Below are 27,917 nucleotides of genomic sequence, written 5' to 3' on the forward strand. Positions count from 1 at the left end.
AGTATAAAATTACAAAAACACAACTTGGCGCCATCAGAAACCAAAGGAAACACAAAACCCATTTCTTCTCATTCACAGAATAGCGGCTGACATGCAGTCTTTTCCTTCACCTTCCTGACACTTACAGATTGATTCCTCTATTCTCGACCTTCACATTAATGCTTCCATGGCTCATCAACCCACCTCTTAAATGCTTTCCCTCTTCTCCAAACCCTAACCTTCGCTCTTTATCTTCCATTCGAGGTAATGCCCAACTTCTTCCGCCTTCTTACTTGAATTTTTTTCCTCAAGTTTTATATGGTGATGGTTCGTCTTCTGGAGCTTGGCCGTTGTTGGTTTTTTTTCTTCTTCTTCTTCTTCTTCTTCTCTTTAGGCATAACATGCATTAGGATCAGAATGTGTTGCTAGTTTGTGGGTAAGTTCGTTTTTGAATTGGAATTTTGTAAAAGCTAATAAGTTTTATTTCTCCGAGTTTGATTCAGGCATGGTTAATTCAGCGTTGCTCTTTCTTGAGTTCGTGCTTAAGTAGGATGCAGTGATGGATGGACTGTTTTCTTGAACTCAGCCTATTTCGAGTTGTTTTTGCTTCTGGATGTCGATATTTTTTTTCTTCCGTTTCTTCTGTTTAACATGCACTAGGATCGGGTATAAGTTTGATGTTAAACGTGTTGTTAGTTTATTAGGGAAGTGAAAAGATGTGAAAGTTAGTGTATCGAGAGTAGAATCGTTATGGAATTGGAGTTTTATAAAGGCAATTAGTTTTACTTTTTCTTTTTTCTGAAACGGAGACAAGCCTCTTTATCAAACATAAAAAAAGAGACTTAAGTTCAAACCACAGGAGTATTGTACTAAGAGGAAAAGGGTTAGGGGAGAATACGAACTAAAGTGAAAATGACCTAAACAAAAACATCCATCCTTCAATTCAATTGTTGCCATAATAAATCCATCGAGGTTTTTCCTTACTTTAATTTTGGCTTTCGATACATAAATCATATTCAATGTGTCTAAGGATATGCTCTCGAGTCCACTGAAGTAATTCCCAATTGCAACAAAAACATCCTTTTTCCAATAATCAAGTGGTAAGTTATTGATGGATAACCATACTCCAAAACCTCAAATAACTTCTGGTCTGCCATGTTTAAACTTGTTCCATTTTTCAAATAGAATACGAAAGGGCCCAAAGTGCTCTCAATCAAAATTTCAAAATTCCCTCGAGTAAGACGTATTAAGGCCTTGTTTTATGATTGCTGTTTGGTTGTGATTGAGGCACAGATCATTATACTAATCTGATGGACAACCTTTTACCTTGTGCATTTTAAAATACTTGGTATTGGAAATCTCTTAGAATGTCTAGGTTTCGTTTGACAATTGGCTTCTGTTTTTGAGAAATAGGTGTATCTTTAATAATTTTGTAATTCTTCTGTTGGATGAATTCGAAGAGACCTGAAACTTCATATTCTTCATTCTTCAGTTTTTTGAAAGTCTTCAAAATAATGCATAAAAGAAGTAAAAATTTTAAGTCTCTTGTTTACTGTAACTTCAAAGACATTCAGGTTGGTTGGATCGTTTTGCTCTCATCAAACTTGAAACTTCTTGATGCCTTTCTTTGCCTAAATTCAATTGGTAGTCTTTCTTGCAATGACTTGTAACAATATTCAGCTGTGTTCTTCCTTCTATCTCTTCTCGAAATTTTCATTTATGCTTTATTTCTCTTTCTCAGTCTACACTGGTACAATTTGAATTCTTCAACTCACTTATTGCTTTTCAATCAATGGTCAGTTTGATTTTTTGTTGAAGAAAAAGGGATGAAATCGTCTTTTTTCTAATTCTTGTTTATTTTCTTATATATATAAAAATATATTTGTTTTTTGATTGATTTTAAAAGTTATAAAGCTAAAATATAGTTCTCTGTTTTTTTTTTGTATTAAGCATATGCTAATTTTTAGCAATATTATTTGGAATTCAGTCAAAGTTTGTTCCTCTACTTGGCTTTTTCTGTAATTCCCTTGGAAAGCATATGCTAATTTTTTTTTCGCCACTCTCACACACTTGGTAGTACAAGATCAACGTGGATTTGAATTGAGTAATTTCTTTACAAGGAGTTAGTTATAGTGTATGTGATGTAAACTATAGTTAGTTAGTTAGTTAAAATCCCTAACTAGTTAAAAGTACAGCTGTAACTAACTAACTAACCAAAACAGTCTTGTAACTAACTAACCAAAACAACCTTGTAACTAACTTGTAACTAACCTTGAGATATCAATATATAACAATCTCCTAGCCTGAAAAAAGGTAGAGAATTCATTTTGAGAATTTAATCCCAACTTTGAATTACATCAAAGTGGTATCAGAGCAGCCCCGATTCTTGGACGGATGGCTGGCCGCAGAGGTAACAACCCTGCCGCGGGGGAAAACCGTGTGCAAGAAGCAGCGGAGGAAATCACCGCCCTCTCTCCAAGGACAACAACAGTTCGCTTGCTGGCTGTTGAGGAATCCTTGGAAGATCTCCACAACAAATTTGATAGATTGATGGAAAGTGTCGAACTGTTAAGCCGAAGGGAAGAATTCCCACAGCCACCACCACGGAATGAAATTAACATCCAAAACGACCATCGTTTTGGTGAAGCAAGAGGCCGACGAGCAAGGGGATACTTCAGAAACATGAACAATCCACGAGGTCTTCAAAGAAGGAGACCCGGTTACGCCATACCACAATAGTTTGACGAAGACTTTCAAGAAGATCAAGAAGCATGGCAAGAAATCCAAGAAGATGATTCTTCAAGTGGGGATGAACAAGGAAACATGTGGAACCTCAATGATGACTTACGAGCAGGAAGAAATAACCGAAGAATTGAAGTCAGAAGAGGAGAGTACCACGATTATAAGATGAAGATTGACCTTCCCATGTATGATGGCAAACGAAATATAGAAGCATTCTTGGACTGGATAAAGAGCACTGAGAATTTCTTCAACTACATGGATACACCTGAACGCAAGAAAGTCCACCTAGTAGCCTTAAAATTAAGGGCCGGTGCATCAGCTTGGTGGGATCAGTTAGAAATTAACAGACAAAGATGTGGGAAACAACCGATTCGCTCGTGGGAAAAGATGAAAAAGTTGCTGAAAGCAAGATTCCTACCCCCAAACTATGAACAAACATTGTACAATCAGTACCAAAACTGCCGCCAAGGTGTTCGATCAGTAGCTGATTACATTGAAGAATTCCACCGCTTGAGTGCAAGAACAAACCTAAGCGAAAATGAACAACATCAGGTTGCAAGATTTGTGGGAGGTCTCTGATTCGACATCAAGGAAAAGGTCAAACTACAACCATTCCGTCCTGTCTGAAGCAATATCCTTTGCAGAAACAGTGGAGGAGATGATTGCGATTCGATCCAAGAACCTAAATAGAAGATCAGCATGGGAAACAACTTCAACAAAAAGCAAAACAAACGACCAACCTTCAACCTCAACAAAAGGAAAAGGGAAGGAAGTTGATAACCAAGAAGTAGCCGTTGAAAGAAAGAAAGAACAAACGTTCAAACCTAGTGGTCAGAACAGCTACTCCCGCCCTTCATTAGGAAAATGCTTCCGATGTGGCCAAACTGGCCACCTCTCCAACAACTGCCCGCAAAGAAAAACCATTGCAATAGCCGAAGAAGGAGGACAGACGAGTGAAGACAGTATAGAAGCAGAAGAAGAAACTGAACTGATTGAAGCAGATGATGGGGAAAGGGTCTCTTGTTTTATCCAACGGGTATTAATTATGCCCAAGGAAGAAAAGAACCTGCAACGCCACTGTCTTTTCAAGACAAGATGCACCATAAACGGAAGAGTATGTGATGTAATCATAGACAGTGGCAGCAGTGAAAACTTCGTAGCAAAGAAATTAGTAATAGTCTTGAATCTAAAGGCCGAAGCACATCCAACCCCTTACAAGATAGGTTGGGTAAGAAAAGGAGGAGAAGCCACGGTCAGCGAAATCTGTACAGTCCCTCTCTCCATTGGAAACGCCTACAAAGACCAAATTGTTTGTGATGTCATTGAGATGGATGTATGCCATCTCCTACTAGGAAGACCTTGGCAGTATGATACTCAATCATTACACAAAGGGAGAGAAAATACATATGAATTTCAATGGATGGGAAGAAAGGTAGTTTTACTCCCAATAACAAAAAAGATCAACGAAGGATTAAGAGGTGAGAAACAGCTATTCATCACTGTTAGTGGGAAAAAGATGCTTAAAGAAAGGGAACAATACATCCTAGGACTGGTTGTTATTGAAAAAACCAAGGAAAAACAGGTCGAAGACATAGAACCCAAATTACAGCAGCTCCTTCATGAGTTCCCACATATAAAGGAAGAACCGAAGGGACTCCCACCCCTTCGAGATATACAGCACCACATAGACTTGATCCCGGGAGCATCACTACCAAATTTGGCTCACTATAGGATGAGCCCCCAGGAGTACAAAATACTTCATGATCATATTGAGGAATTACTAAAGAAAGGGCACATCAAACCGAGCCTCAGCCCTTGTGCAGTACCAGCACTTCTCACGCCAAAGAAAGATGGAAGCTGGAGAATGTGCGTTGACAGCAGAGCCATCAACCGCATCACGGTAAAGTATAGATTTCCCATTCCAAGGATTAGTGACCTGCTAGATCAACTCGGTAAAGCCAGTATCTTTTCGAAAATTGACTTGAAAAGTGGCTATCATCAAATACGGGTAAGACCTGGCGACGAATGGAAGACAGCCTTCAAGACAAACGAAGGATTATTTGAATGGATGGTCATGCCATTCGGCCTTTCTAATGCACCCAGCACCTTCATGAGATTGATGAACCAGGTACTTCACCCATTTCTCAACAAATTCATAGTAGTTTACTTCGATGACATACTTGTTTACAGCACAAGCAATGATGAGCATTTACTACACCTAAGGAAACTGTTCCAAGTCTTAACAGAGGCAGAACTCTACATAAATACTAAGAAAAGCATGTTTATGAAAAAAGAAATTGCATTCCTCGGCTTTATAATCAAACAAGGAAGCATAAGCATGGAACCAAAGAAAATCGAAGACATCCACACATGATGGCCGACTCCTGCCTCCATTAAAGAAATACAAGCCTTCCTTGGCCTGGCTTCGTTTTACAGGAAATTCATCAGAAATTTCAGCTCTTTAGCCGCACCACTAACTGACTGTCTAAAGAAAGGAAACTTCAAATGGACCCCATTACAACAAGAAAGCTTTGAAGATATCAAAAAGAAGCTCACATCCAGCCCTATCCTTAAATTACCACAAGTAGCAGTTCTGCTTGCACAGGGATTGGAGCTGTCCTAGTAGCAACAAGGACATCCTATCGAATACTTCAGTGAAAAACTCAGCACCTCAAGACAGACCTGGAGCACATACGAACAAGAGCTGTATGCCCTTGTCCGAGCACTAAAACAATGGGAACACTACCTACTCTCTAAAGAATTTGTACTCCTAACTGACCATTTCTCACTAAAATACCTTCAAGCTCAAAAGAATATCAGCAGGATGCACGCACGCTGGATATCTTTCCTCCAAAGGTTTGATTTTGTGATCAAACACCAATCAGGCAAAGAGAACAAGGTGGCCGATGCTTTAAGCAGAAAAGGCTCCCTACTCACACTACTGTCCTCGGAAATCATAGCATTCAAACATTTACCCGACCTATACGAAGAAGATATTGACTTTAAGGATATCTGGTACAAATGCTCCAACTTCATAGACGCTGATGACTACCACATTGTTGAAGGATATCTGTTTAAAGGAGAACAGTTATGCATCCCGCACACCTCACTACGAGAAGCCTTAATCTATATTTTATTCATTATTTAGTAGAGATACAAGCCTATATATAACCATAGAGAAATACACTTAAGGAAATAATATCAAATAATATCTCCAGAGTAATATCTCCTAAGAATAATCTAATTATATTAATACCCTCCCTCAAACTCTAGGTTGAAATCACAAACTTGAGTTTGCTAAGAACTAATAAAAGAAACAATATATCTAGAATAGAATAAAAAACCCGAAAAACAAACACACAAAGAACATCTAGGTTAGAACAAACCCACGAAAAACTTCTGGGATAGAAACATAGATCCTCGTATAGAGATCTATAACAGAACCTAGGAAGAACGAAACAAGAACTTCGAGGGGCAAAATGAAAGAGCAAAACTGAAGCAAAGTAGAATCAAAGCTGGACGAAAACAGGGTCGGAATTGGATAGAAGTGTTTTGTCGGATCGGAATGGAACCGAACCAACTAAACTAGAGCGAGTCAGAATCAGATTAAACGGGAAATCTGGGGCGAACAGAACGGAAACTGAACTAAATGGAGCAGAGAGGCTTAGCGGATCTGAACAAAAACAGAATGGAGGCGTCGTTGGATCTGGGCTTCGATCTAAACTTCAAAGGCAGACATGAAGAATGGGTCTGAACGAAATCAGACAGGTCTGGAACATATTGGGGGCGGACGCGAGGATCTGAGGACATGGGGTTTCATGGGTTTTGTCGGGACAACATAAGAAGATGGAGCAACGACAACGAAACGCAGGGGCGAGCGGAGCTTCTTGGACGACGGACAAAACCGAAACTCTTCGGCTGGGCGTTCGGCTTCAACTGACAGAGGTTCAATCGGCTGCTTGGCTAACGGAAAAACAAGAGGTCGGACGAAGAACTATGAAGGAGATGGCCGCCGCGGACGCTAGTGAAAAACGAATAGGGTTTCTGGGGTTTGGATGGTGGCAGATTTGAACAGCAATGAGTGGCAAAGGGAAGGTGCAATGACAACGGCGGATTTGCAGATCTAAGGGGCGGCTTCGGCTAATGGGAGATGATTCTGCCTCCGTTGATCATTCATCAACGGAGGCAGAGATCAAACGGGATGTGGAGGCTAGAATTCAATAAGGCGAAAACCCTAGAGCTCTGATACCATGTTGATTTTATGGAATTAATCTATATTTCATTCATTATTTAGTAGAGATACAAGCCTATATATAACCATAGAGAAATACACTTAAGGAAATAATATCAAATAATATCTCCAGAATAATATCTCCTAAGAATAATCTAATTATATTAATAAGGCACATTCTGGAGGGCTAGCTGGACATTTCGGACAGAATAAGACATTGGAGATCACCTCCAAACGATACTACTGGCCGCAAATAAGAAGAGATTCCAATAATTTCGTAAAGAGATGCCCCATCTGCCAAAGAACCAAAGGCTCCAGCACGAATGCAGGATTATACTCGCCACTACCCATCCCGACCTCAATATGGGAAGTTTTATCAATTGACTTTGTGGTTGGATTACCAAAAACACAAAGACAATTTGACTCAATAATGGTCATAGTGGACAGGTTCAGCAAAATGACCCATTTTGTAGCATGCAAAAAGGCAAATGATGCAATCTACATAGCCAACCTCTTCTTTAGAGAAGTAGTACGACTACATGGGGTACCTAAAAGCATTGTATCAGACAGAGATGTCAAGTTCCTTAAGCCATTTTTGGCGAACATTGTGGAAGAAGTTTGACACAACACTGAAATTCAGCACCACAGCCCACCCACAAACAGATGGACAAACTGAAGTAACAAACAGGACCCTAGGTAATCTGCTACGCTGCCTTAGCGGGTCAAAACCAAAACAATGGGATCTAGCATTGGCTCAAGCTGAATTCGCCTTCAATAATATGAAGAACAGATCAACAAGAAAATCCCCCTTCGAAGTAGTTTATACCAAACTACCACGGTTAACCTTTGATCTCACTACACTCCCTACAACTGTGGATCTCAACAACGAAGCAGAATGCATGGCAGAAAACATAAAAAAACTACACAAGGAAGTCCATGATCACCTTATACAGACAACAGACTCCTACAAAAAAACAGCAGATAAAAAAAGAAGACAAGCCCACTTCAACAAAGGAGACCTAGTGATGGTACACCTAAAAAAGAGCAGATTTCCTACTGGCACCTACAACAAGCTGAAAGACAGACAAATTGGACCATGCCCTATATTAGAGAAATACGGAGATAATGCCTTCAAGATCGATCTACCACAAGACATACACATACACCCAGTCTTCAATGTTGCTGACCTAAAGCCATACCATGCACCAGATCATTTCAGGCTTGCTGACTGATGAACCCTGGGACGAGTCCATCCTTAGGGGGGTGGAATGATGTAAACTATAGTTAGTTAGTTAGTTAAAATCCCTAACTAGTTAAAAGTACAGCTGTAACTAACTAACCAAAACAGTCTTGTAACTAACTAACCAAAACAACCTTGTAACTAACTTGTAACTAACCTTGAGATATCAATATATAACAATCTCCTAGCCTGAAAAAAGGTAGAGAATTCATTTTGAGAATTTAATCCCAACTTTGAATTACATCAGTATGTTTGCTAACAATCAAGCAGTTAAAGTCTACTCATGAATTGATTTGTTTTTTAATCTCTGTGCCAGCATTCTATTCTGACAAGGGACACAACGAATTGAAAATTTGACTTTTTTTTGCACCGAAAAAACACCCCTACCATGAGTGCACCAGGTGTATGCCCAACCGAGGATGCCATACATGCATTATTAGACTATTTAGTCGAACCTATGCTGCCTGCAAAGTCATCTTCGAGAGAAAATCCACCAGAAGCTCTACTGCAATCAGTTGCAAAACAGGTACTTCTGAAATTGACTTTCATGTGTTTAAAATTTAAATTTCATTGACTTCCATGCTTGAAAATATCCAAACAATCATAATCAGACTAATATATTTGGTTTTAGATTGGGTGGTTGGAGTTGTTTACGGGAAACATTAAAGTCGTGCAAGCGCAATCTCTGCTTTAATTTTCAAGAACCAACAGTTTATGAAAATACTATTGCTTGCGTAGTTTCTCCACGGGTCTCTCTTCCTCAACTAACTGTTTGCTTTAGCTTTGTTTTAACCATTTGAAAGAGGCAGGACTGTAAGCAGAAAACTACTTTTGTAAATAAATGTAATCTTCTTCAGAAAACTCTCTTTCTCTGGTTCACTAGAGAAGGAGTAGGCTCCGGCTACTCTGTGATAATTGAAGTTACATGAAATGTCCCGGCAGAAAATTTATGTGAGGAAATTAGTTCATTTATTTTCCAATATTTGAAACACATGCAAGTAAAAAGTAATTTATGGCAATTCTGCTGCTTTTGATTTTTTGATATCGGCACTTCTGCTGCTTTTGCTAGTCTATGATTTATTTGATTTTTCTGATCTACACATTTTAATGTAGCACCATTCTTCTTACAGGGGAAAAGTTTGGATTTTCTTATATTTAAAAATCAGCAGACATTGACTAAAACTGTTGATATGATTAAAACACAATAGGTTTAAACTGTAAAGTAGGTTAGTTTTAACTGCATGTGGCAGCTCATTTCTCACCACTCCTTCCCGTAAGAAAGACATTGTAAAGAGAGAATAAAAGTGTCATCTAGATTTAAAAATAGTTTATTCTTAAAACAAGGTGTTATCTAACTTAGTGATTTTCCCTTGAATCTACTATTAGATGCATGCAGTTGTTCTATTATACAACTTCTACCACCAGAAACAACATCCACATCTTGAGTTTTTGAGTTTTGAGACATTTTGCAAGTTAGCTGTGATCATTAAACCAGCTTTGTTGTCTCACATGAAACTCATGCAAAGCTCAGATGATATTGAATTGGAAAATCCTGAGAAGCAGCTTTCTCCAGCAGAAAAAGCAATTATGGATGCATGTGATATAGCCACGTGTCTGGAGGCATCAACAGATGAAAACGTAGAGGGCTGGCCTCTTTCTAAGGTTGCTGTTTTTTTAGTCGACTCCAAGAAGGAGCATTGTTATTTGCTATTTAGTTTCATCACTCAAGGAGTTTGGTCTGTCATTGAACAAGATATAGATTCGTCTGAATGGCAACCAGAAACTGTGGATGTGGAAAGACATGTAAACAAAAAGAAAAGAGTGATTAAGAAACCTTCAAAAGAGGGGCTAGTTGTTGACGAAGCTAAAACTCAGCAGCTTGCATATACAGCAGTTAAGGAAGCAACTGGTATGTATCTTACTGCACTAACTCATCAGATAGTTCCATGGTTTATCTTGCTCTAATTCGCAAAAGGTTTTATCTTGGTCTATCTTATGCTTATCTGGGAATGTATTTTTTTTTTCAGTTTAATTTTTGTTTCATGTGATATTGTAAATCATGCTTTTGCTTCTTTCATTATATCATGAAAAGAGCATTATTTGATTTAGGAGACATGCGCTATTTAAATGGTTTGATTGAAAGTGTGCTTTATATGATCTCTCTTTAGTCAAAGGGTCCAACGGTGGATATAGAAGCCAAATTGATAGATTTTTCTTTTGAAAGGATAGATGGCAGTTTTGGCTTTCTCACCCATTGTTTAAGTCTTCCTCCCCGATGTGGAAGATAAAGGTTTGAGGGAGAAGGTAGTTCCGTTTTTTGGGGAAGCTAAAAAGGTTTCGGGGATGTTAGGCTTAAAACCGTGAGATCTTGAAAAACTTATGGTTCTGAATAGCCTGGATGAGACGAAGGAGGTTTTATTTGAGGCAAGGAAGAAGGTGGTTGAACCTAAAGGCCGATATTTGAGAGTTAGTTGGGAAGGAGAACGTGAGTTCCACAAAAAGCAAAAGTTAAATGGGCTAGTGAGAGTGACTGTAATTCAACTTATTTCCATAGAGTTGTTGACAGAAGAAAAAACAAGAACTTCAACTTATTGAGGAGTTTGGAAAGTTGTTAGTTTTTTTAAAAAAGGAAACGAATATCACTATTAATAATATTGAAAATAGAGGGACAAAACTCAATGTATAAGGGGTATACATAGAGCAATAGGGGGAGGGGGGAGGATCAGCAGGTGCACCCAGGCATCTCAATTAGGTTGACACCCCTTAGCGTCCTCATCACATCCAAAAAGTGAAAAAAAAAACCCATACACCAGGTTTCTAAAAGCAATACAAAATCAAAACCAAAGCCAAACAAGATGAAAGAATAAACTATCCAAAACAGAAACTTAAGCAAGGCAGCAAGCCAAATACAAAATAAAAATAATAGTCCTAGATTGAGCAAAAACTGACTGGAGCAGAAGGCTGATTCGGAAGGCATGATAATCTAGAACTTCAAGGTGGAGAGGCTATAAAGGCTGGCCAATTTATAACAATCTCCTGCTAAGAGTAATCCTGAAAATATTTAGATAATGAGCACCATGAAGATGAGGATCACGAGATTTGGCTGGCCAATTTATAACAATTTGGAGAGTTGTTAGTTGAGGATCACGAGATTGAGGACCAGATTATTTGCCATTTCTCTTCTTAGTATAGCCATTTGATTGGACCTCCTTCATTTGGGTTGGTGGGCGGATTTGTGTCTTGACTTCTTTGGGGACAAGGTCGTTGGAGACTCCCCTATTTCTTGGTGGAGGTGAAAAGGATGGTTTTTGGGTTGGATAGAAACACAACCCTAGTTCTGAATGATTCTTATGCTATTTTTTTTCCCAAGACATTTTGGAGGTTATCAAATAGGGGTTTTGGAAAGTTTTTAGTGAATTCCACGAGAAAGGCGTCATCGAATGTGGTATATGACACCTTTCTTTACCTAATTCAAAGAAGGATAAGGCCAAGAAGGTTAAGGACTTAAAACTTATCAGTTCCATTCCAACGTGTATAAGACTATCCCCAAGGTCCTCACACACATGCTTAAGAACGGTCTTCTGCCGATGATCTCCAGCAATTAGGGGGCCTTCCTAGTGAGCAGATAAATTGTAGACAAGCTTGGATTGGAATCAAGCCATTTAGAAGAAAGAGGGGATCATTTTCAATATTAATTTTGAGAAAACATGTGATTACATGGATCAGGATTTTTATGACAAAGTGTTGGTAAATAAGGGATTTGGAGCTGATTGGAAACATTGGATTGGGACTTATATCATATTAGGCATCCTATCAAGCAAGTCTATTAGAGAAGGGGTAAAATGGTGGGTTTGCACCCTCGACAAAGGGGTAGTTGACTGTAGTCCTATTTTGTATGGTTGTAAGGAGAATGTTGGTATTTAAATGTTGTTTTGTGCTAAGATTAGTTATCTTGAACATTGTGTGTGAACAGTAATTCTATCATGGAGAGAGCACCCTCCTACTTGGCTATAGTTCTTGTTTGTTTCTTTGTGCTGTTTAATTGAATTCTATTCCCTTGTTTCATTGGTATTATTGTTTGAATATCATCTTTGTGAGTTTATTGCCTCACACATCCGCAATATGAACAGATTCTAGTCAATGATAATCCAAAAGGGTAGAGTTCGAGCCTCTAGAATAATCTGATAGGTGTTCCATCTCTCCTTTTTTGTTTCTCTTTATGGTCATTTTGAGCCAGATGATCTCAGAAGGGGTTGTAGGTAATTGTTGATGATATATGATTAAATTTGCCTCATCAACTTAAGCTTTTGGGTGACTTGGTGGTTTAATATGGTATTAGAGCAGGTGGTCCAAGGAGTTCCTGTGTTCAAGCCCTTGCATTGTCATTTCCTCCCAATTAAAATCAATTTCCACTTGTTGGGCCTTTCAAATATTTCAAGCGCACAAGTGAGGTAAAATTGATTCTACTAGTTGGACCTTTCAAATATTTCAAACCCACAAGTGAGGGGGAGTGTTGGTGATCTATAATTAAATTTGCCTTCAACTACCAGCTTAAGCTTTTGGGTGAATTGGTGGTTTAATAGTAATATTATGAGTCATTTCTAATTGGAAAGGACAAGATATGGAGAGAGTTGTTTCTTTTTTTTGAAAAAGGAAAAAAATGGAAAGGACAAGATTTATCTCTTCTAACTTCATTTCGCTGATGATACTACTTTTTGAGATGATTGCAAGCCTTAAGATTAAAAGAGGCCAATGTGATGCAATTAATGCAAGGCTTTAGGGATTTTTTATGAATAATACTTATGATTTCTTTTATTTATGAATAGAGAAGCCTTTTATAGGCTGGAAGTTTACAAAAATCTGTTAGGAGTTAGTTATTTTAGAACTTACTTTGAATTGAGTTAGTTATTTTAGAACTAGAGATACAAGAATGGTAAATCCTAGATAAAATCAAGAAGCTTAAGAAATAGCTAAAGAAACATTAAAGAACTTAAAGAAACATCAAGAATGGAAGATGTTCTACATCACAATGTCAAATTTTGGGCATTAATTGTGACTCTTTCAAGGGAGGTGGCTAAATTTGTAGGTCGTGAGGTGGAGTCTTCCCTTCATCCTATTTGGGTCTTCCCCTTGGCATCTCACTCTTATTCAATTGGTTTTAATTGGTGTTCCTACTTACTTATGCCTCAAAAGAGTCCGAAATCTAATTGGAAGGGAAATGGCGAATCTTGTGAGAAATTTCTTATGGAAGGGAGGTTGAAGAGGGGAAGAGTTTGCACCTGGTGCGATAGTAGGTGGTTTCTAGCCCATGGACTTAACGAGGTTTAGGTATTGGTAACAGCAGGATGAGAAACATTACCCTACTTGCTAAATGGCTTTGGTGATTCTATCATGAAGTCGTACCTTATGGCACAAGGTTATTGTTAGCAAGTATGAGCCTCTGCCTAACCCCTTTGAGTGCACTGGTGAGGGTTTAAAAGGCACTTCCAAAAACTTGTGGAACGAGATTGTGGCAGTTTTTCCTTTGTCAATTTGTTCATTACTCAAAATGATGTTGGGGATGCACGTGATATGGAAGGACAAGTGGTTAGGGATATACCTATCTGCTCTTTATACTCTCGTTTATATCACTTATCTTCTCCCAAGAACCACTCACTTACTTTGATCCTTGGCCATTTAGATTTATTGTCGTCTCCTTCATTGGGTTTTCATTGTTCGTTCATCAATAGGGAAACAACGAATGTCTCAGCTTCCTTTTCTTTCTCTCCTCTTTTCACTTTATGCCTGGGAGGAGAGATTCCGGCCTTTAGATCCCATGTCCTTTGAAAGGTTATTCTTGTGACTCTTTATTCTATTTCTTTTCCAACCCATCCATGGTGGGGAGTTCTATTTTTTTCTCTGCTTGGAAGGTGAAAATTCCCAAGAAGATTAAGTTCTTTCTGTGGGAAGTGTTTCTTAGAAGAGTTAACACCTTGGATCGAATCTTCCTTGGGTAGAGGGTCTTTAGTGGTTGAGCCACTTTGTTGTATTCTCTCTAGGGGATGGAATCTGAGGACCTGAAACATATCATGTGGAGCTGTTTCTTGCTTGTGTTGTTTGGAGCAGTTTCTTTCCGGTGTTTGGCTTTTGTTTTATCAGCCACTGTAGTTGTAAGGATTCATTCTTGGAGCTTTTCCTCCACCCATTTTTTTTGTGATAAATGGCTATCTTTTTTGCCAACCTGGAGTATGTGCTATTGCGTGGTAGTTTTATGGGAGAGAAACAATAGGGCGAGGGTGTAAGAGCACCTTTGTTGATGTTTGGTCCCCTGTTAGCTTATTTGTTTTTATTTTGTATCCTCAAACCATCTTCTTGTCAAATTTCTATCCTTAAACAACTTCCTCTCTAGGTTTCGACAACACACTGCAATTCACTAAATGCGACCCACCTCCTTCCTTGGCCCCTCCCATAGAAATTCCCTCGTGACTTCCAAATTCTTCTTGATGGATCCATGACTGTTGAAAAGAAAGAAATACAAGGGATTTCTGGGTGTTCTTCCCCTTCATAGAAGAAATTTTTCTTCAAGAAGCTGTTTGAAAATTTCAATCAACTTGAATGAATTTTAAATCGTTTACCACTGTTAATGCTAATTTTCTTCAACTTAATCCTTAAACAAATGCTAGTGCATGGAAGCAAAATTCATGGAGTTAATCTTTTTTGTTATTATCACCCTCGATAGTTGCTAATTTGAATTATTTTAATGCAAAACAGGAATAAATCAAAGCGATCTCAAAATTTTAGAAAGCCACGTTGTATACTCTCTAAGTAAAGAAAAATCAGCAGTCTGCTTTTATATGATTCAGTGCACTCGATCAGCAACTGAAGATGTAATTCAAGTTCCCATAAGAGATGTCGCTAACAGGTTTCATTATTTTTCTTTTGCACCTGTTCTCTTCAATTCTGTGTCATGGTTTGAATGCATGTTCCAGGACCTCATGTGCAATGAACATGGATGCAGGTAAGTCCTCAAATGCATGGATATCCTTCTTGCTCATGATTTTTCTCTTTTCCATGGTATTAGTTTGCAGGATTCATTGTTTAGAAAAAGTGGAAGGAGATGGAGCATTACTTCAAAAGTTGAGTACTTCCACATTCTTCCTTATGCTAAAATGGCACTAACCTGGTTTCACAGGTATATTCTTAATTGCTACAGATATTAGTATTAAATGTTGATGTATTTATTTATCATCTGCATTACTTGATATTTTAAGCTTGATTGTTCATGACCTTGTTTGTTTCTTCTTTCTGTTTCTGTATCCACCCTCTTGGCTTTTGCTAGTTGCCAGTACTGTGAGGGTTAACTGATGGTTATTTTGATGACAAAAAACGGAACATTTTATCTAATACTCTGAAGATACAAAATGTGAAGGTTGACTATTTTTTTTGTAATGGAAACAAATCTCATGTATTAAATAACAAGTCAGAGCTCAAAGTACAAGAGAGTTATACAATGAGCAATTAAAGAATTGGCATCCTCATCATATCCATAAACAAAAATAAAGATAATGAAATGACATAGAGCTAATAAAAGTGGTAAAAAACATAAGACCTTTACATCAGCATCCTTTCATGAACAAAAGACTAACAGAAAAATCTAAAATGGGCAAAAATAGGGCCCTTTCTAACTCTCCTTTGCTGGAAAGAATATTGCGTTCATTAGATCCATTGAATAGGAGAGTTTCTTCCTCGCGCGAGGAAGCCCTCTCTCTCTATCCTTCGTTATTCTATGAGATAATCTATTTCTCAGAATATACTGGAACAAGAACTGAAAGAGCTACTTTCTCAAGATCATTCCCCGATACAGGCTTCTCTTCTGCAGCCACTTATCTTTCTGAAAGTGAAAGAGCTCATACAGCCGACCCGAACCTTTCGTCCTATTCTTTTTCTCCTCCCACGGGGCACTCAAAATTACTAAACAATAATGGCTTGCCAGTTGAGAAGAATGTCCTGTGTGGAATAATCTTGGAATCCTTTGACCATGGAGCACCATGATGAAGCATTTAAACGGGCATACTTTTTTTTTGAAACGGAGACAAGAACTTCTTTATTAATAAGAACTCAAAGTATAAGAGAATTATGCAAAGAGAGCCAAAAAAAAAAGTAGAAAACAAAGGAGATCTAGAGGGATCAGGAGGCGCACCTGGACATCTCAACTAGGTTGACACCCCCTTAGCGCCAAACATCATATCCCAAGCACTAGCATTTAAACGGGCATACTCAAAGCGATCGGACCATACTGAAGCAGTATTATGGAAAACGTGTTGATTCCTTTTAAACCAAATTTCTAATAATAAAGCCTTGACTGCATTGCACCATAGTATTAATGAGGTTTTCTTTAAATTTGGTCGAGAGAGAATTTGTAGTACATTACTGCTAAAGCTGCCACAAAAAACCCAACTGAGATTAAAAATTTGCAGCAGCTTACTCCAACAGTTTGCTGCATAAGGACATTTTAAAAAAAGGTGCTGAAGTTCTTGATTCATACAACAAAGCTGGCACATATGATGAGAAAGGCAATGAGAGGGAAACTCTTGTTTGCAGTGTAGAGGCACAATTTAAATTCCCTTGAAGCATAATCCACATGGATACATTGACTCTTTTAGGGCTCTTAGTTTTCCAAAGCCCCCTGAATAAAATAACATCAATGGGAGAAGCAAGAGATAGATGAGTAACCAAGGATTTAACAATTAAGTAGGCACTTGGTTCTAGGGACCAAACTTTCTTGTCTTGGTTAGAATTTACCATTTCCCATTTAAGGAAATCATGAGTGTTTGAAAGTCAACAAAGTCCTCCTCTTTCAATAATCTTCTAAAGTAGACTGCCCAGGACCTAGGTTGGCTATTCGCACTTGACTCTGTAGGCAAGAGTGCAATACGAAATAATCTAGGGAACTTGCTGTTTAGGGGAATATTATCTAGCCATGGATCATTCCAAAAAACACACTGCTGCCATTATCAATTCTGAAATTGGCTAGAGCTTCTATCTTGCACCCTTCCCTTGAAATACTAATCTACGGGCTTCTCAAACTCAAAGCCTCCTTTCTGCTGGTGTGCCAAAGGAAGGGGTGGGTGCCGTGAATACTTCTAACTACTTTGCACCACAAAGCCTTCTATTCTAACATGAATCTCCACTCCCATTTTGATAATAGAGCCATATTTTTTATTCAAATCACTTAGGCCGAGACCCCCATCTCTTTGTCTTTTGATTATTTTAGACCATTTAGCTAAGTGGTTCAGCTTTCCCCCATTATTACCTCTCGCTTCCTTCCTTTCATCCCTAACCACACTTTGGCCCCCTTTTTCTCCTCTGGCGTTTTTCATCCTTCATCTTCGGTAAGTCCCCTAGAGCATGTTCTTCTTGTCCATCCCTGTAAAGTGGCAGCCTGGTTTTGGTGATAATGGAAGTAGAAAGATGCAAAGTAGCAAATGCCCTTTACTGTATTTGGTTGGACAAAGAATACTTCCACATAGAAGACAGGGAAGCTCATAAGATCTTGACATTATCAGACACTCAACTCAGATGGTTCTTGAAGGAGATTTCAGAATTCTTGCATGGCCCTGAGAATGCTTTTCTTCTTCGAAACGGTTTTGATGATTTTGGAAGTACAAGGCTCTTAAAATTTATGTCAAAAGTAGGTTAGGCTATAAGGTATGTTGCTTGGAAGAGGAACAAAAAACTATCCTTTATCCATACTTGTTCTGGTGTCTCTCGACAGCGGTTGAAAATCCTTTCACAAAATGTTGGAAAGTTTCATGATTTTTGTAGTTATTTTGGTTGTTACTTTGGTCTTTTCATGACCTTAGTATTGTTCTTGTGCTTTGGTCTTTTCTTTGTATTTTGGATTTGATGAGGGTGTTATGGGGGTGTCAACCTAGTTCAGATGTTTGGGTGCACCTACTGATCCTATCTCTCTATCTCTCCCTCATTTCTTGGCTTCCCTATTATTCTCATTGTATAGCTCTCTTGTACATTGAGATTATTAATAATAAAGAAGCTTGTCTCATTTTCAAAAAAATAGGGAAGCCAAGAAAGGGGGAGAGAGAGAGAGAGAGGGATAGATAGAGCTAGGATCAGTAGGTGCACCCGAACATCTCAACTAGGTTGACACCCCCATAACACCCTCATCATATCCAAAATACAAAGAAAAGACCAAAGTAAAAGAACAATACCAAGGTCATGAAAAGATCAAAGTAACAACAAAAAATACAACAGAAGATACCTACGGTAGACAAAAGCTAGGCTGAAAAGTAAAAACATAACCGCAGAAATACATATGAAACCCATCCAAACTACAGAAGCACTAATTCTGAACTGGCAATCGGGGGAAACTACAATGAAACTCATCCGATGAAGGCGGTCCAATTGAGGCATATGTCTTGAATGGAGTAATCTTTGAATTCCGCATTTGAAGAACACCAAGCTGCTGCGTTTCTTTTAGAAATCTCTACGATGTCAACCCAATTCCTTTTTTTATCATGGAAGATGCGTTGGTTACATTTCAAACCAAATCTATGCTAGAATCACTTTTATCAAATTAACCCAAATTAGAAAAGGCTTTTTTGATAAGTAAGGCCCCCTTAGTAACTGGCGCACATTGGCGCTAAACGAACCATCAAAGACCCAAACTGATTTGAGCATAGAAAATATGCTCAACCAACAATTTGATGAGAAGGAACGGAAAATGAATAAGTGAATTAATGGCTCACTGCTTTCCAAGCAAAGGGGGCACTCTGAAGGCAGCAAACACGTATTGGGAAGCTTCCTTTGCATAGTCTTGGAACAGTTTAGAGAAAACAAAGTTTCATGATGAAGCACGATTATTTGAATTGGTACAGAAAACTTCTCCATACCTCTTTGTAGCTTCCTTCTGAGTCACTAGGAGCAAGTTGTGCTGAAAAAGTGATGCTTAATGGATCCTTTGCTCAGGAATTGGTAAAACATAGCACTTCTTCCCCTGTTTTGACCTCTGAAATTCAGAGTGCAACTCAACATTAGGTGATTAAAAATCCAGAAGTTTTAAAAGAAGACTTTGATAGTCTATGGATTATTTCAAGATTATTTGCCTTTGATGATTGGAAGGAAATTAGTAAAACCTTGGAGGATCTTTTTCAATAAAAGATAATTGTTTGCAGAGAGCGCTTTGATTATATTGGCTGAAGGTTCCCTAGAATAGTTCATTGGAAAAGAAGAGTTATGGCAAGTAATGGGTCCTTTTCATTTAAAGTTTGAAAATGGAGCAAAAGTAAACATAGCAGACCATCAGTTATTGTAGACCATGGAGGATGGATTAAAATTAAAAACCTCTCTTGATTATTGGATCAGTTGGAAGTTCAAAGTTATAGGAGATTATTTTGGAGGTCTGAAAAATATTGTTTCTGAAACGCTTAACCTACTAAATGCTTCCAAAGCAAAAATTCAAGTAAAAAGAAACCAATGTGGTTTTGTACCAGCTATATTAGAAATAACAGACTTCAACCGAAGAATGAAAGTAATGGATTCCATCTCTGTTTTCAGAGAAGAACTAAGTTGTCACCTAAAACATCAATGAAAATTAGAGAGGAAAGGAGATGGATTGGTAAAAGTGACAGAATTATCTCTCTGGATTGTGTATTGGAGTGAGCTCTTGAGGGCTTTATACAGGTGTCAAATTGGAATATTCCTTGATATCTTCCTTCTGATTTTATCTGACGCCGAATATCAAATTCCATACCCCACTACACTGCTTCATTGCAACACAGGTCCATTGGATTTGGCACAATCTGAACTTTGATGGCTGCCAACTTGCTGGTTGGACGACTACCAACTACATTTGTCGTTTTGTGATTTCATCGTGTGATTTTGGTTCGTTGCTTGACATGTTGATCTTGTGCAAGTTTGAGCGCCTTTTTGCTTGTTTCTTCATCGCAGCTTACTCGCGTTTTATTCTTCTTTTATAATAATCCTGCATCCAAAGCATAGACATTTCATAATAAACAGGCATTCTATACTTTTGTGAACTTGTGTTTGCACAGTAAGCTTTTCCACACTAGTTTATTACAGTTCATCGCCTTCTTTCTCAATTTAACTTCATTATTCTAAATAAAAGACTACGATAACTTGTATTTTTATAAGTTATCACATAACGATGACCTTAGCAAATATGGTCATTGGCGAAATCCATTGGAGGTGGAGAGAGGGAGGTCGAACGAAGCTGAGGAGCAAGGGAGGGACAGAAAGATTTGGGAGAGGGGAAGGAGGTTTTTAGGGTTGGACTATTTATTTATTATTTTAAAATCTTAATTAATTTTAGTAGTTAGTGTAATGAACTAAAGTTAGTGTGTTTGTATCCTACATTTTCATAAATTGGCATGTCATTGTGTTCTTGCTGGTGTTTTTTTTTAGTAAAGCTTGTATACTGTGCTTGGGTTTTGGAAAAAGTCTTGAAAGTTTGTTAAACGGAAGGAAATCTTTTAATAGAAGAATCGAAGGATGTAAGTGTTTTTCCCTCTGCTTCTTTTTCCTCTTTATTCTTTCTTTATTATGGTTGTTTTAATTTTTCTTTAATTAATTAATTTAGTTCTTTTTTTCTGGACAAGAAACTAGTTTTCTTATAAGAAGAGAGTGCAAATGAAGGGAGAAATTATGTTGAGCGGTCCAAGCAAGCTTTAACAACTGAAAACGTTCTTGCTTGAAGCTGAGTAGTGCTGAAAGTTGACTGGCTGCATATCTCCCTTATTTCCAGCTGTTTATTTGCAGTCATTTATCCTAAATCTATCATTCTAGTAGTTTGTATGTGTGGAGAATGCACGCTTTAGTAATATAACATTTTCTTAAGTAATGAAATAAATATCTTTGTTAGTGAATAATCACATATTTGAGAGCAAGGGAAGTATTCTTTTTGCTACATAGCGGCATTATTATTCTTTTTTTGACTTGTATAGAGATAGATGATATACTAATATTCCTATCCTTTTATTCACGTAGGGAATCTTCATCAGATAAGTTGGGAGTCATAGGTGAAGAAAAGGTTGATGAAAATTTGAACAGGCGTGAGAGAATAGATGTAACCAGGAAGCTTAAAGTTGAAAACAATCAAAATGGTGCTAGTGCAAACAATTTGAATAAAAGCGCTAACATTTATGGTAAAGGATTGGAGAGATTGCCAGATAAAACTAACTGTGTTGGTAGTTTGCATGATGCGATCTACAGGCCCCAGAGTACTAGTGCGGTTGACTTAGTTCCCTTCTATCCAGTAGAGAAGAAAAAAGATGTACCAAACACTAGCCAAGATATCATTTCTTATACAAGCAAAATAACTGATAGGAAAGTTGACAATAGCTATGAACTGATGATCCCATGTATAGTAAATGAATCAAATGCCTCAGAAAGTGGTATCAAAGTCGAGGTAAGAAATTGAGGTCTTCTCACTAAGTTTAGGGACCTTAAGATACAGGTTGTTTTAATTTTGTATTTACTACTGGGACTCCTGATGCTTATGGGAACAGTGACTCATATTTTATTCTCCCTATAAATTTTGGCATTTAGTCATGTCTATACTTCAAAAATTATTATGGGTGCATTCCTTGAAGGATCTGGGCATGTTAAGAGCAGATTTTAAATAATATTTTTTTGGGTACTTTGTATGCATACTTCAATCACTCAAAACGAGATTCAATGTTAGGATCTTTGGGCCAAGAGACAGCTTGGGGATGGATTGACATGGTTACTCTACTTTAGAGTCCACAAAAGATACTAATTGGTTTTTGGTTTCATCTCTTTGATGGATTAAATTGAAGAACTTGCACATTTAAATCCCTGACTTTTTTGGTAATGTAAAGAACTATCTCGCGTGTTGCAAGGTAAATGGTTTTAAAAAATGAAGTTTTTGAAGAAATTGTGAAATAAGAAAATGATAAGTTACTTCTCAACAAACATAGTGACACCTGGTGTTCAAATTTTGGCATGGCCATATCTGTACTTCAAATCATTTATCTGTGTGATGAGCTTGTAAATCAAACGACAGTTTCATTCTGCATGTGAAAAAAAGATGGTTATTATTGTTGTAAAAAAATAAGCTTGTGCTAACAAGTCAGACTTTTCAGATTGTATTATCTGTTAGCTTTTATGAATTAGTTTTCTCTATATTTCTTTTATTTATAATTCAACTAATAGCATAATTTACTTCCCAGGATGTCGTAAATAAATAATTTTGTGCTAATAACTCAGAATTTTCAGATTTATAATCTATTAGCTTTTAATGAATTAGATTTTACTATATTTCTTTTATTTATAATTTAGCTGATACCATAGTTTACTTTCCAGGATGGGATATTAGCTACAAACCCGTGTATTGCTGAATGCAGTGGTGAAAAGCTTGCTTCTGGAAATCTCTCTGACAATATTTCGTTTGATCAAAATAGGAACGGTGATCATGCTCTCATCACCTGTCAATCGAACCCAGACTCAGAGCATCTTTCCAAGTTACAAGCAATTATTGTTTCAAAAGAAAGAGCACTGTCACAAGCTGCAATTAGAGCTCTAATCAGAAAGAGGGATAAGCTGGTACGGACATACATCTTATATTGTGGTTATATTTCAGGATTATCCTTGTCTCATGATTTTAATTTGAACCAGAAACTTTCTTTTAAAGTTTAGCATGTTGACGCACATATTATATGATAAAGAGCTTAGAGCTTACACCATAATAGTAAAATAGAGATGGGAATAGTGATTTAAATCTCAACTTTCGTAGACGAGATTGTAGGAAAATAATTAATCCTCTGTTATTGTTGTCTGTATCACTATACAATGACATTCAGCTGTCCATTCTTCTCTCTCTATCTGAACAGGGGTTGGTCATAGATTGAGCTCTTTTCAATCATATTACATAATCATTTTTGACAGTGTAATCCATTCGTTCTGTCTGCAGTCTCATCAACAGCGCCTCATTGAAGATGAGATTGCTCAGTGTGATAAAAACATGCAGACAATATTAAGGGGTAAGCTTTATTGTCTCTTTTCCTTTTCTGTTCCTTCTGTTTTTGTTTTGTTTTTACACTTTTTGTCTATTTGAAATATTTCATGTACAAAACCTTCTAGAAATTTAGATAATTTCCCTTTTCAAATACTTGATGAACCCCTCCCCCAGCTATCTATGATTTTTGGTCTTGTAAGGCCACTGCACCCAAGCTAAAGTATTTTTCAGTATTGGCTAGAGACTAAGATTTGAATTATCGTCATGATCACTATTTTAAGTGTTGGCATATTTTGAGCTTCAAGAGGGAGTAACAGTAGTATTTTTGGATTTACTTTTTGTTATTGCTTTATTGAATTGTTTGGTGTATATTTTGGAGCTAAATTTTCAATATTGTATGTACGTACGTTGATGGATAGTGTTAAATTAGAACAAGTAATATTAGAAACTCAGATTAAAATTAAAACTTTTCTAAAACTTGTGGAGTGCTTCTGCTATTCTAAGTACTAACTCATCATTGGGTGTGTCTGCGTGGCTAACAGCAATGGAGATGCTTTTTAATCTATAGGTATCATAATTAGCCAAAGAAAATGTCTGAACTGCATATATATATTTTGGTTGCTGAAGGTGATGAAGATGATTTGGTTTTAAAGCTGGATTCTGTGATTGAATGTTGCAATGATATATGCCCAAGAAGCACTGCCGAAGACAAATCTTATCAATACTTTGAAGAAAACTGCTCATCTCAATATGTCACAAGGAAGCGATTGTCAGAAGCAATTCTCTGCATACAGAATCCATGTCTGGTTGGTTAATAATTGAAGAAAATTAATTTGACATTTTTTAACATTCCAGGGTATTTGCATGTTTGTATTTGTGTTATGGTTATGTCCTAATGCTGCCCACGGCATATTTATATATTTTTATAAGAGATGCAAGTAAAACATTAAAAGAGAGGCTACAAGATCAAAGGGGCAGGATAGGAACTCTTCAAAAAATTGTACTGCACAAAAACACATAAGACATCGGTATAACAGATTGATGTTAAATAGTTTTGTTATGGCACTTAGTATAGAAATTGCAAATGCTTGGACTTAGAAAAAAATTACACCGTCCATAAGGTGGCCCACCATCTTCTAGCCTCTTACTATTTTATCATTGAGATGGTATAGCCAATATCACCAATTTGCTACAATCAACTAGTAAACCCTTAGGCTTATTATTTGAAATCTTACTATAAAGTACTGTGACAAAAGGAAGATCAAAAAGTGAGAATTAACTACTAGGGTTGACCTAAGGGTTAAGTTGACAGAATTAACTGAGTTATGGTTTCAAACATCAATATGAAAGTTGGTCTGGATATCTAACGATATTGAGAAAAACAAAAGGAAAGAAGAGAAATAGGAAGCCGATGCCTCCTGTTGCAATTCAGAAACCCGCCAAAGTTTTAATTTGAAAGGATGGTGAGAGTTAGTGTTTTGAATGATGCTCTTAAGAGCATGTACAGAGAAGAGGGGGAAACAGCAGGTCATGATCAGGCCTTCTCCGAAAGTGATTATCACGTTTCTTTTGGTTATGCAGAAGCTATTGGTGAATTTGAGTTTGTAGATGATCAAAGATCTGGAAAAATTGTTGTTGAACTAAACTGTAGGCTGAACAAATGTGGGGTTATTAGTCTTTAGTTTGATGTGGGTGTTAAGGAAATTAAAGGTTGGATTGCTAGGTTGCTCCCTTCCTGACAGTTTGGATTCATTGTGCTGTGCTGACATCTGCTGGAATTATGGATCATGAAGAGGCTAGAAGGAAGAATGTTGGAGGCAAAGTCCTTGGTTTCTTCTATTGAACATGGTTTTGAGCATCCATTATGAAGTTTTGACCTAGGTTTCAAATAGTATTACATTTTCTCTCGGTAAAGAAAGATCATTATCCTGTATTGAAAGAAAAAAAGAAGAGGGGAAATAAAGGAAATTGTGACAAGATAATTAACAAAATAATATTTTTGAGTAATCATAGGGAGCCTCACTGAAATAATTTTTTTTTTTAATATTAACATTTATCAGCTTGATAAAGGTGTGAGAGTTGATCTAGCTGTTGGCTAACATTTTGGTAGTAGTGAAGATTGGATATTCATCAAGCTTGGTGCTTTGTGATGCCAAACAGTCAACCAAATATAAACATGGACAGTATGGTAGCATGTTTCAAAACTAGAGATGACATAAGAATGCATTATTAAAAGTTGGAAGTATGACTTGTTATAGACAATTGGAAAGTTCTCACTGCTTCTGGTGAGGGTGCAGGGGGGAGTGAATTTTCAAGGTCTTTTATTTTTTACTTTTTCCCCTTTACTTTATATATTTGACTTATAGTTTATGCAAGGAAACTGCTGCCTCAATATTCTTTATGCTACTAGTTGGGGCCTAATTTTCGAGGTCCTAGTTTTGCCCACTTGTTCTTTTATGTTTTAAACTTCTTTATGGTTCCTCTTGTAACTTTTTTGAACCAGAAACAAGCCTCTTTATTTATAATAATAAATGAGACTAAAGCTCAAAGTACAAGAGAATTATACTAAGAATAAAAAGAACCAAGGATGAATACAATCTAAGACAAACAAAAACTATACTTAGGCAACCTAAAAACGAATTCGAACAGAAAATTAACGAGCTAATCAAAGCCACTCAAAGACAATACGTTTGTAGAAAAGCTAAATACAAAGCCAAACTTAAAATCTCTCAAAAGGAGCCCATTTGAATCTAAAATCTTGCATGCCCAAATCTTCAAGATGAAAGGAGAAAGAGAAACGCCAGGAAGATACAACCAGCTGCCTCAAAACTATCTTACCAAATGCAATCCAATACCCACAGGAACTCAAAGAACTCTTCCAAACCACAGAATTTGTTCCTAAAAGAAATCCCTAGTAGTTACTCCCATTTGGCAAGCCAGACAACGAAAACAAAATACAAAAAACCAATATTAAGCAAGCTACCACAATCAGTGAGGCTTTACTTGAGAAATCATGGAAAGGCAGAAGTTGGTCCAGCAACTGGGGGGACTTTATTCAACAGCTGAGATTCAAACTAGAGTCCACAATCGGCAACTATTGACTTTAGATGATCCGGTAATTGAAACGCTAACTTCCGAAATTGGTTTAACAGATTTCTATCCTCTAGATTCTTTAATCAAAACTGCAATATCCATGTGGATCCCGTGGATTTTCTTTTTGTTAAAGAGAGAATTTCCTTTTCAGGACAGTGTACAGTTTATAAATGTCATGTTGTAATGGCCTTGAAGTAACAGATCTTTATATTTTTACCGGGATGCAACAAATTGATCAATTTTTTTTTTAAACTTGTATTGCCACATAAGACATGCAGTTGAGGATGCTGCTAAGATGGTATTTGTTATGTATGGCAAACTTGGCTAATAAAAGATGTATTGTATTGATGTCTCTAATGTGTTAATGGGAACTGTATCTTGTATGCCTAATTGATTGAGTCCGGTTATCAATTTGCACTTGCATAGCACAAGAAACATTCAACATAAAAAATTCTGAAAAGCATGTAGCATAAACATTTCAATACGGTTTAAAATGCATGGAATGTACATTTGATGTTAAATATTCTATACAGGCATTTAAGAGGGAAAAAATGGTAGTCCGATTTCATTATTTCCACATTTGTAGTTGTAGATATAATGATGCTCTGTTGACTTGGCAGGAACTGGATGGTATATGTCATAAGAATAATTGGATATTGCCAGTTTACGGAGTTTCGTCATTAGATGGTAAAGTCTTCGTGAATTCAGTCAGTTATTACTTATTACTATTATTCTTTTAATTTTTGAGAGGTACGGTTGTTACTGATGGACAGACATTAAATTCTTCTTTTCTAGTGCACTGTGCTTCTCCAAAGTAGATCACGTAGAATGAATGATAAAATGTACTTCTCCTTTCACCTGGAGTACAATGTGCATGACTTTATGGCATTATTTTTTTTTCTGGATTGGACATTATTTTGTTTGTGTTTTTGGTTTGTTTGCTTGTTTGTCTTCTAAAGTATATTGAAAATCGGATTCTACCTTCTTGCATCTCGAAAGATTCTACAAATACAAATTATTATACTCAAGTAGTACAGTGCATTGAAAATTAGATGGTGCCTCATTCTCTCCCATCTTTTCTGATTCTGCCTTTAGAGGCTTTCAGGGTCTTTCTACATATGGATGGCCGATCATGCATAGCTCTTGTGTTTCAATTTGAAATCATTTGAGAGCATCTATTATGGAATAGTGGTGCTAAAGTGTATTATGTGTTTTGAAGGTGGGTTCCAAGCTAATGTGTTTGTAAAAGGGATGGATTTTGAGTATTCAAGCTGTAGCGAACTGTGTTCCGACCCTCGTGATGCGAGAGAATCAGCTGCGATGAAGATGTTGGGTCAACTTTGGAGGATGGCCAATCTGGCCAAGTAGTTTTAGAAGCCTTTGATGGAGGTTATTGTAGTAATGGGTCTGTTTTTGGGTTCTCCATGGAGAGGAGAGGGGGAAAGAGAAGCTCTTTAGTCTTTATGCTCTCCAAGATTGTGTAGCTTTAAGCTCTCCAAGATTGTGTAGTCTTGTGTAGTTTTTTTTTGTACAAGGAGCCTAACAAAAGAAAGATTTTGGAGAGCAATCAAAACAACTGTTTAAAGCTGTCATATTTTCTTCTCTTTGCAAATCTCCATTCTAATTTGTGATTTATTTCA

At 37.2% G+C, this 27,917-nt stretch overlaps 2 protein-coding genes and 1 pseudogene across 8 annotated transcripts; all 3 read left to right on the forward strand.

Moving 5' to 3' along the window:
• Positions 1-12: 12 nt before the first annotated feature.
• Positions 13-27,917, forward strand: LOC101206764. 7 transcript variants are annotated; one of them, XM_011658238.2, is made up of 11 exons: positions 16-243; positions 8,509-8,718; positions 9,579-10,101; positions 14,943-15,093; positions 15,253-15,363; positions 21,195-21,615; positions 22,533-22,772; positions 23,140-23,209; positions 23,812-23,990; positions 26,898-26,964; positions 27,497-27,917. In XM_011658238.2, exons 2-11 carry the CDS (start codon positions 8,581-8,583, stop codon positions 27,643-27,645), a joined length of 2,049 nt encoding a protein of 682 aa, XP_011656540.1. In that variant the 5' UTR covers positions 16-243; positions 8,509-8,580; the 3' UTR covers positions 27,646-27,917. The 7 variants fall into 7 exon arrangements, with proteins under 7 accessions (XP_031742615.1, XP_011656542.1, XP_011656543.1 ...); XM_031886752.1 differs by having other exon boundaries at positions 9,724-10,101; XM_011658239.2 differs by having other exon boundaries at positions 237-415.
• LOC116404773 lies at positions 2,803-5,846 on the forward strand. Its single transcript, XM_031888202.1, has 3 exons — positions 2,803-3,292; positions 3,366-4,849; positions 5,760-5,846. The coding sequence occupies exons 1-3, from the start codon at positions 2,803-2,805 to the stop codon at positions 5,844-5,846; spliced, it is 2,061 nt and encodes a 686-aa protein (XP_031744062.1).
• LOC116404391 lies at positions 23,997-25,890 on the forward strand (annotated as a pseudogene).

This window comes from Cucumis sativus, chromosome 6, assembly GCF_000004075.3.
Source record: "Cucumis sativus cultivar 9930 chromosome 6, Cucumber_9930_V3, whole genome shotgun sequence".
Lineage (NCBI taxonomy): Eukaryota > Viridiplantae > Streptophyta > Magnoliopsida > Cucurbitales > Cucurbitaceae > Cucumis > Cucumis sativus.

Bases quoted from the DNA above. Each gene is read 5' to 3' on its own strand.
- LOC116404773 (XM_031888202.1), top strand. From the start codon at position 2,803: ATGTGGAACCTCAATGATGACTTACGAGCAGGAAGAAATAACCGAAGA. The intron at 3,293-3,365 runs GTCTCTGATTCG...TATCCTTTGCAG, and splicing joins GGTTGCAAGATTTGTGGGAG to AAACAGTGGAGGAGATGATT. The intron at 4,850-5,759 runs GTACTTCACCCA...CCAACTTCATAG, and splicing joins TCATGAGATTGATGAACCAG to ACGCTGATGACTACCACATT.
- LOC101206764 (XM_011658238.2), top strand. From the start codon at position 8,581: ATGAGTGCACCAGGTGTATGCCCAACCGAGGATGCCATACATGCATTA. The intron at 10,102-14,942 runs GTATGTATCTTA...AATGCAAAACAG, and splicing joins AGCAGTTAAGGAAGCAACTG to GAATAAATCAAAGCGATCTC. The intron at 15,364-21,194 runs GTATATTCTTAA...TTATTCACGTAG, and splicing joins GCACTAACCTGGTTTCACAG to GGAATCTTCATCAGATAAGT.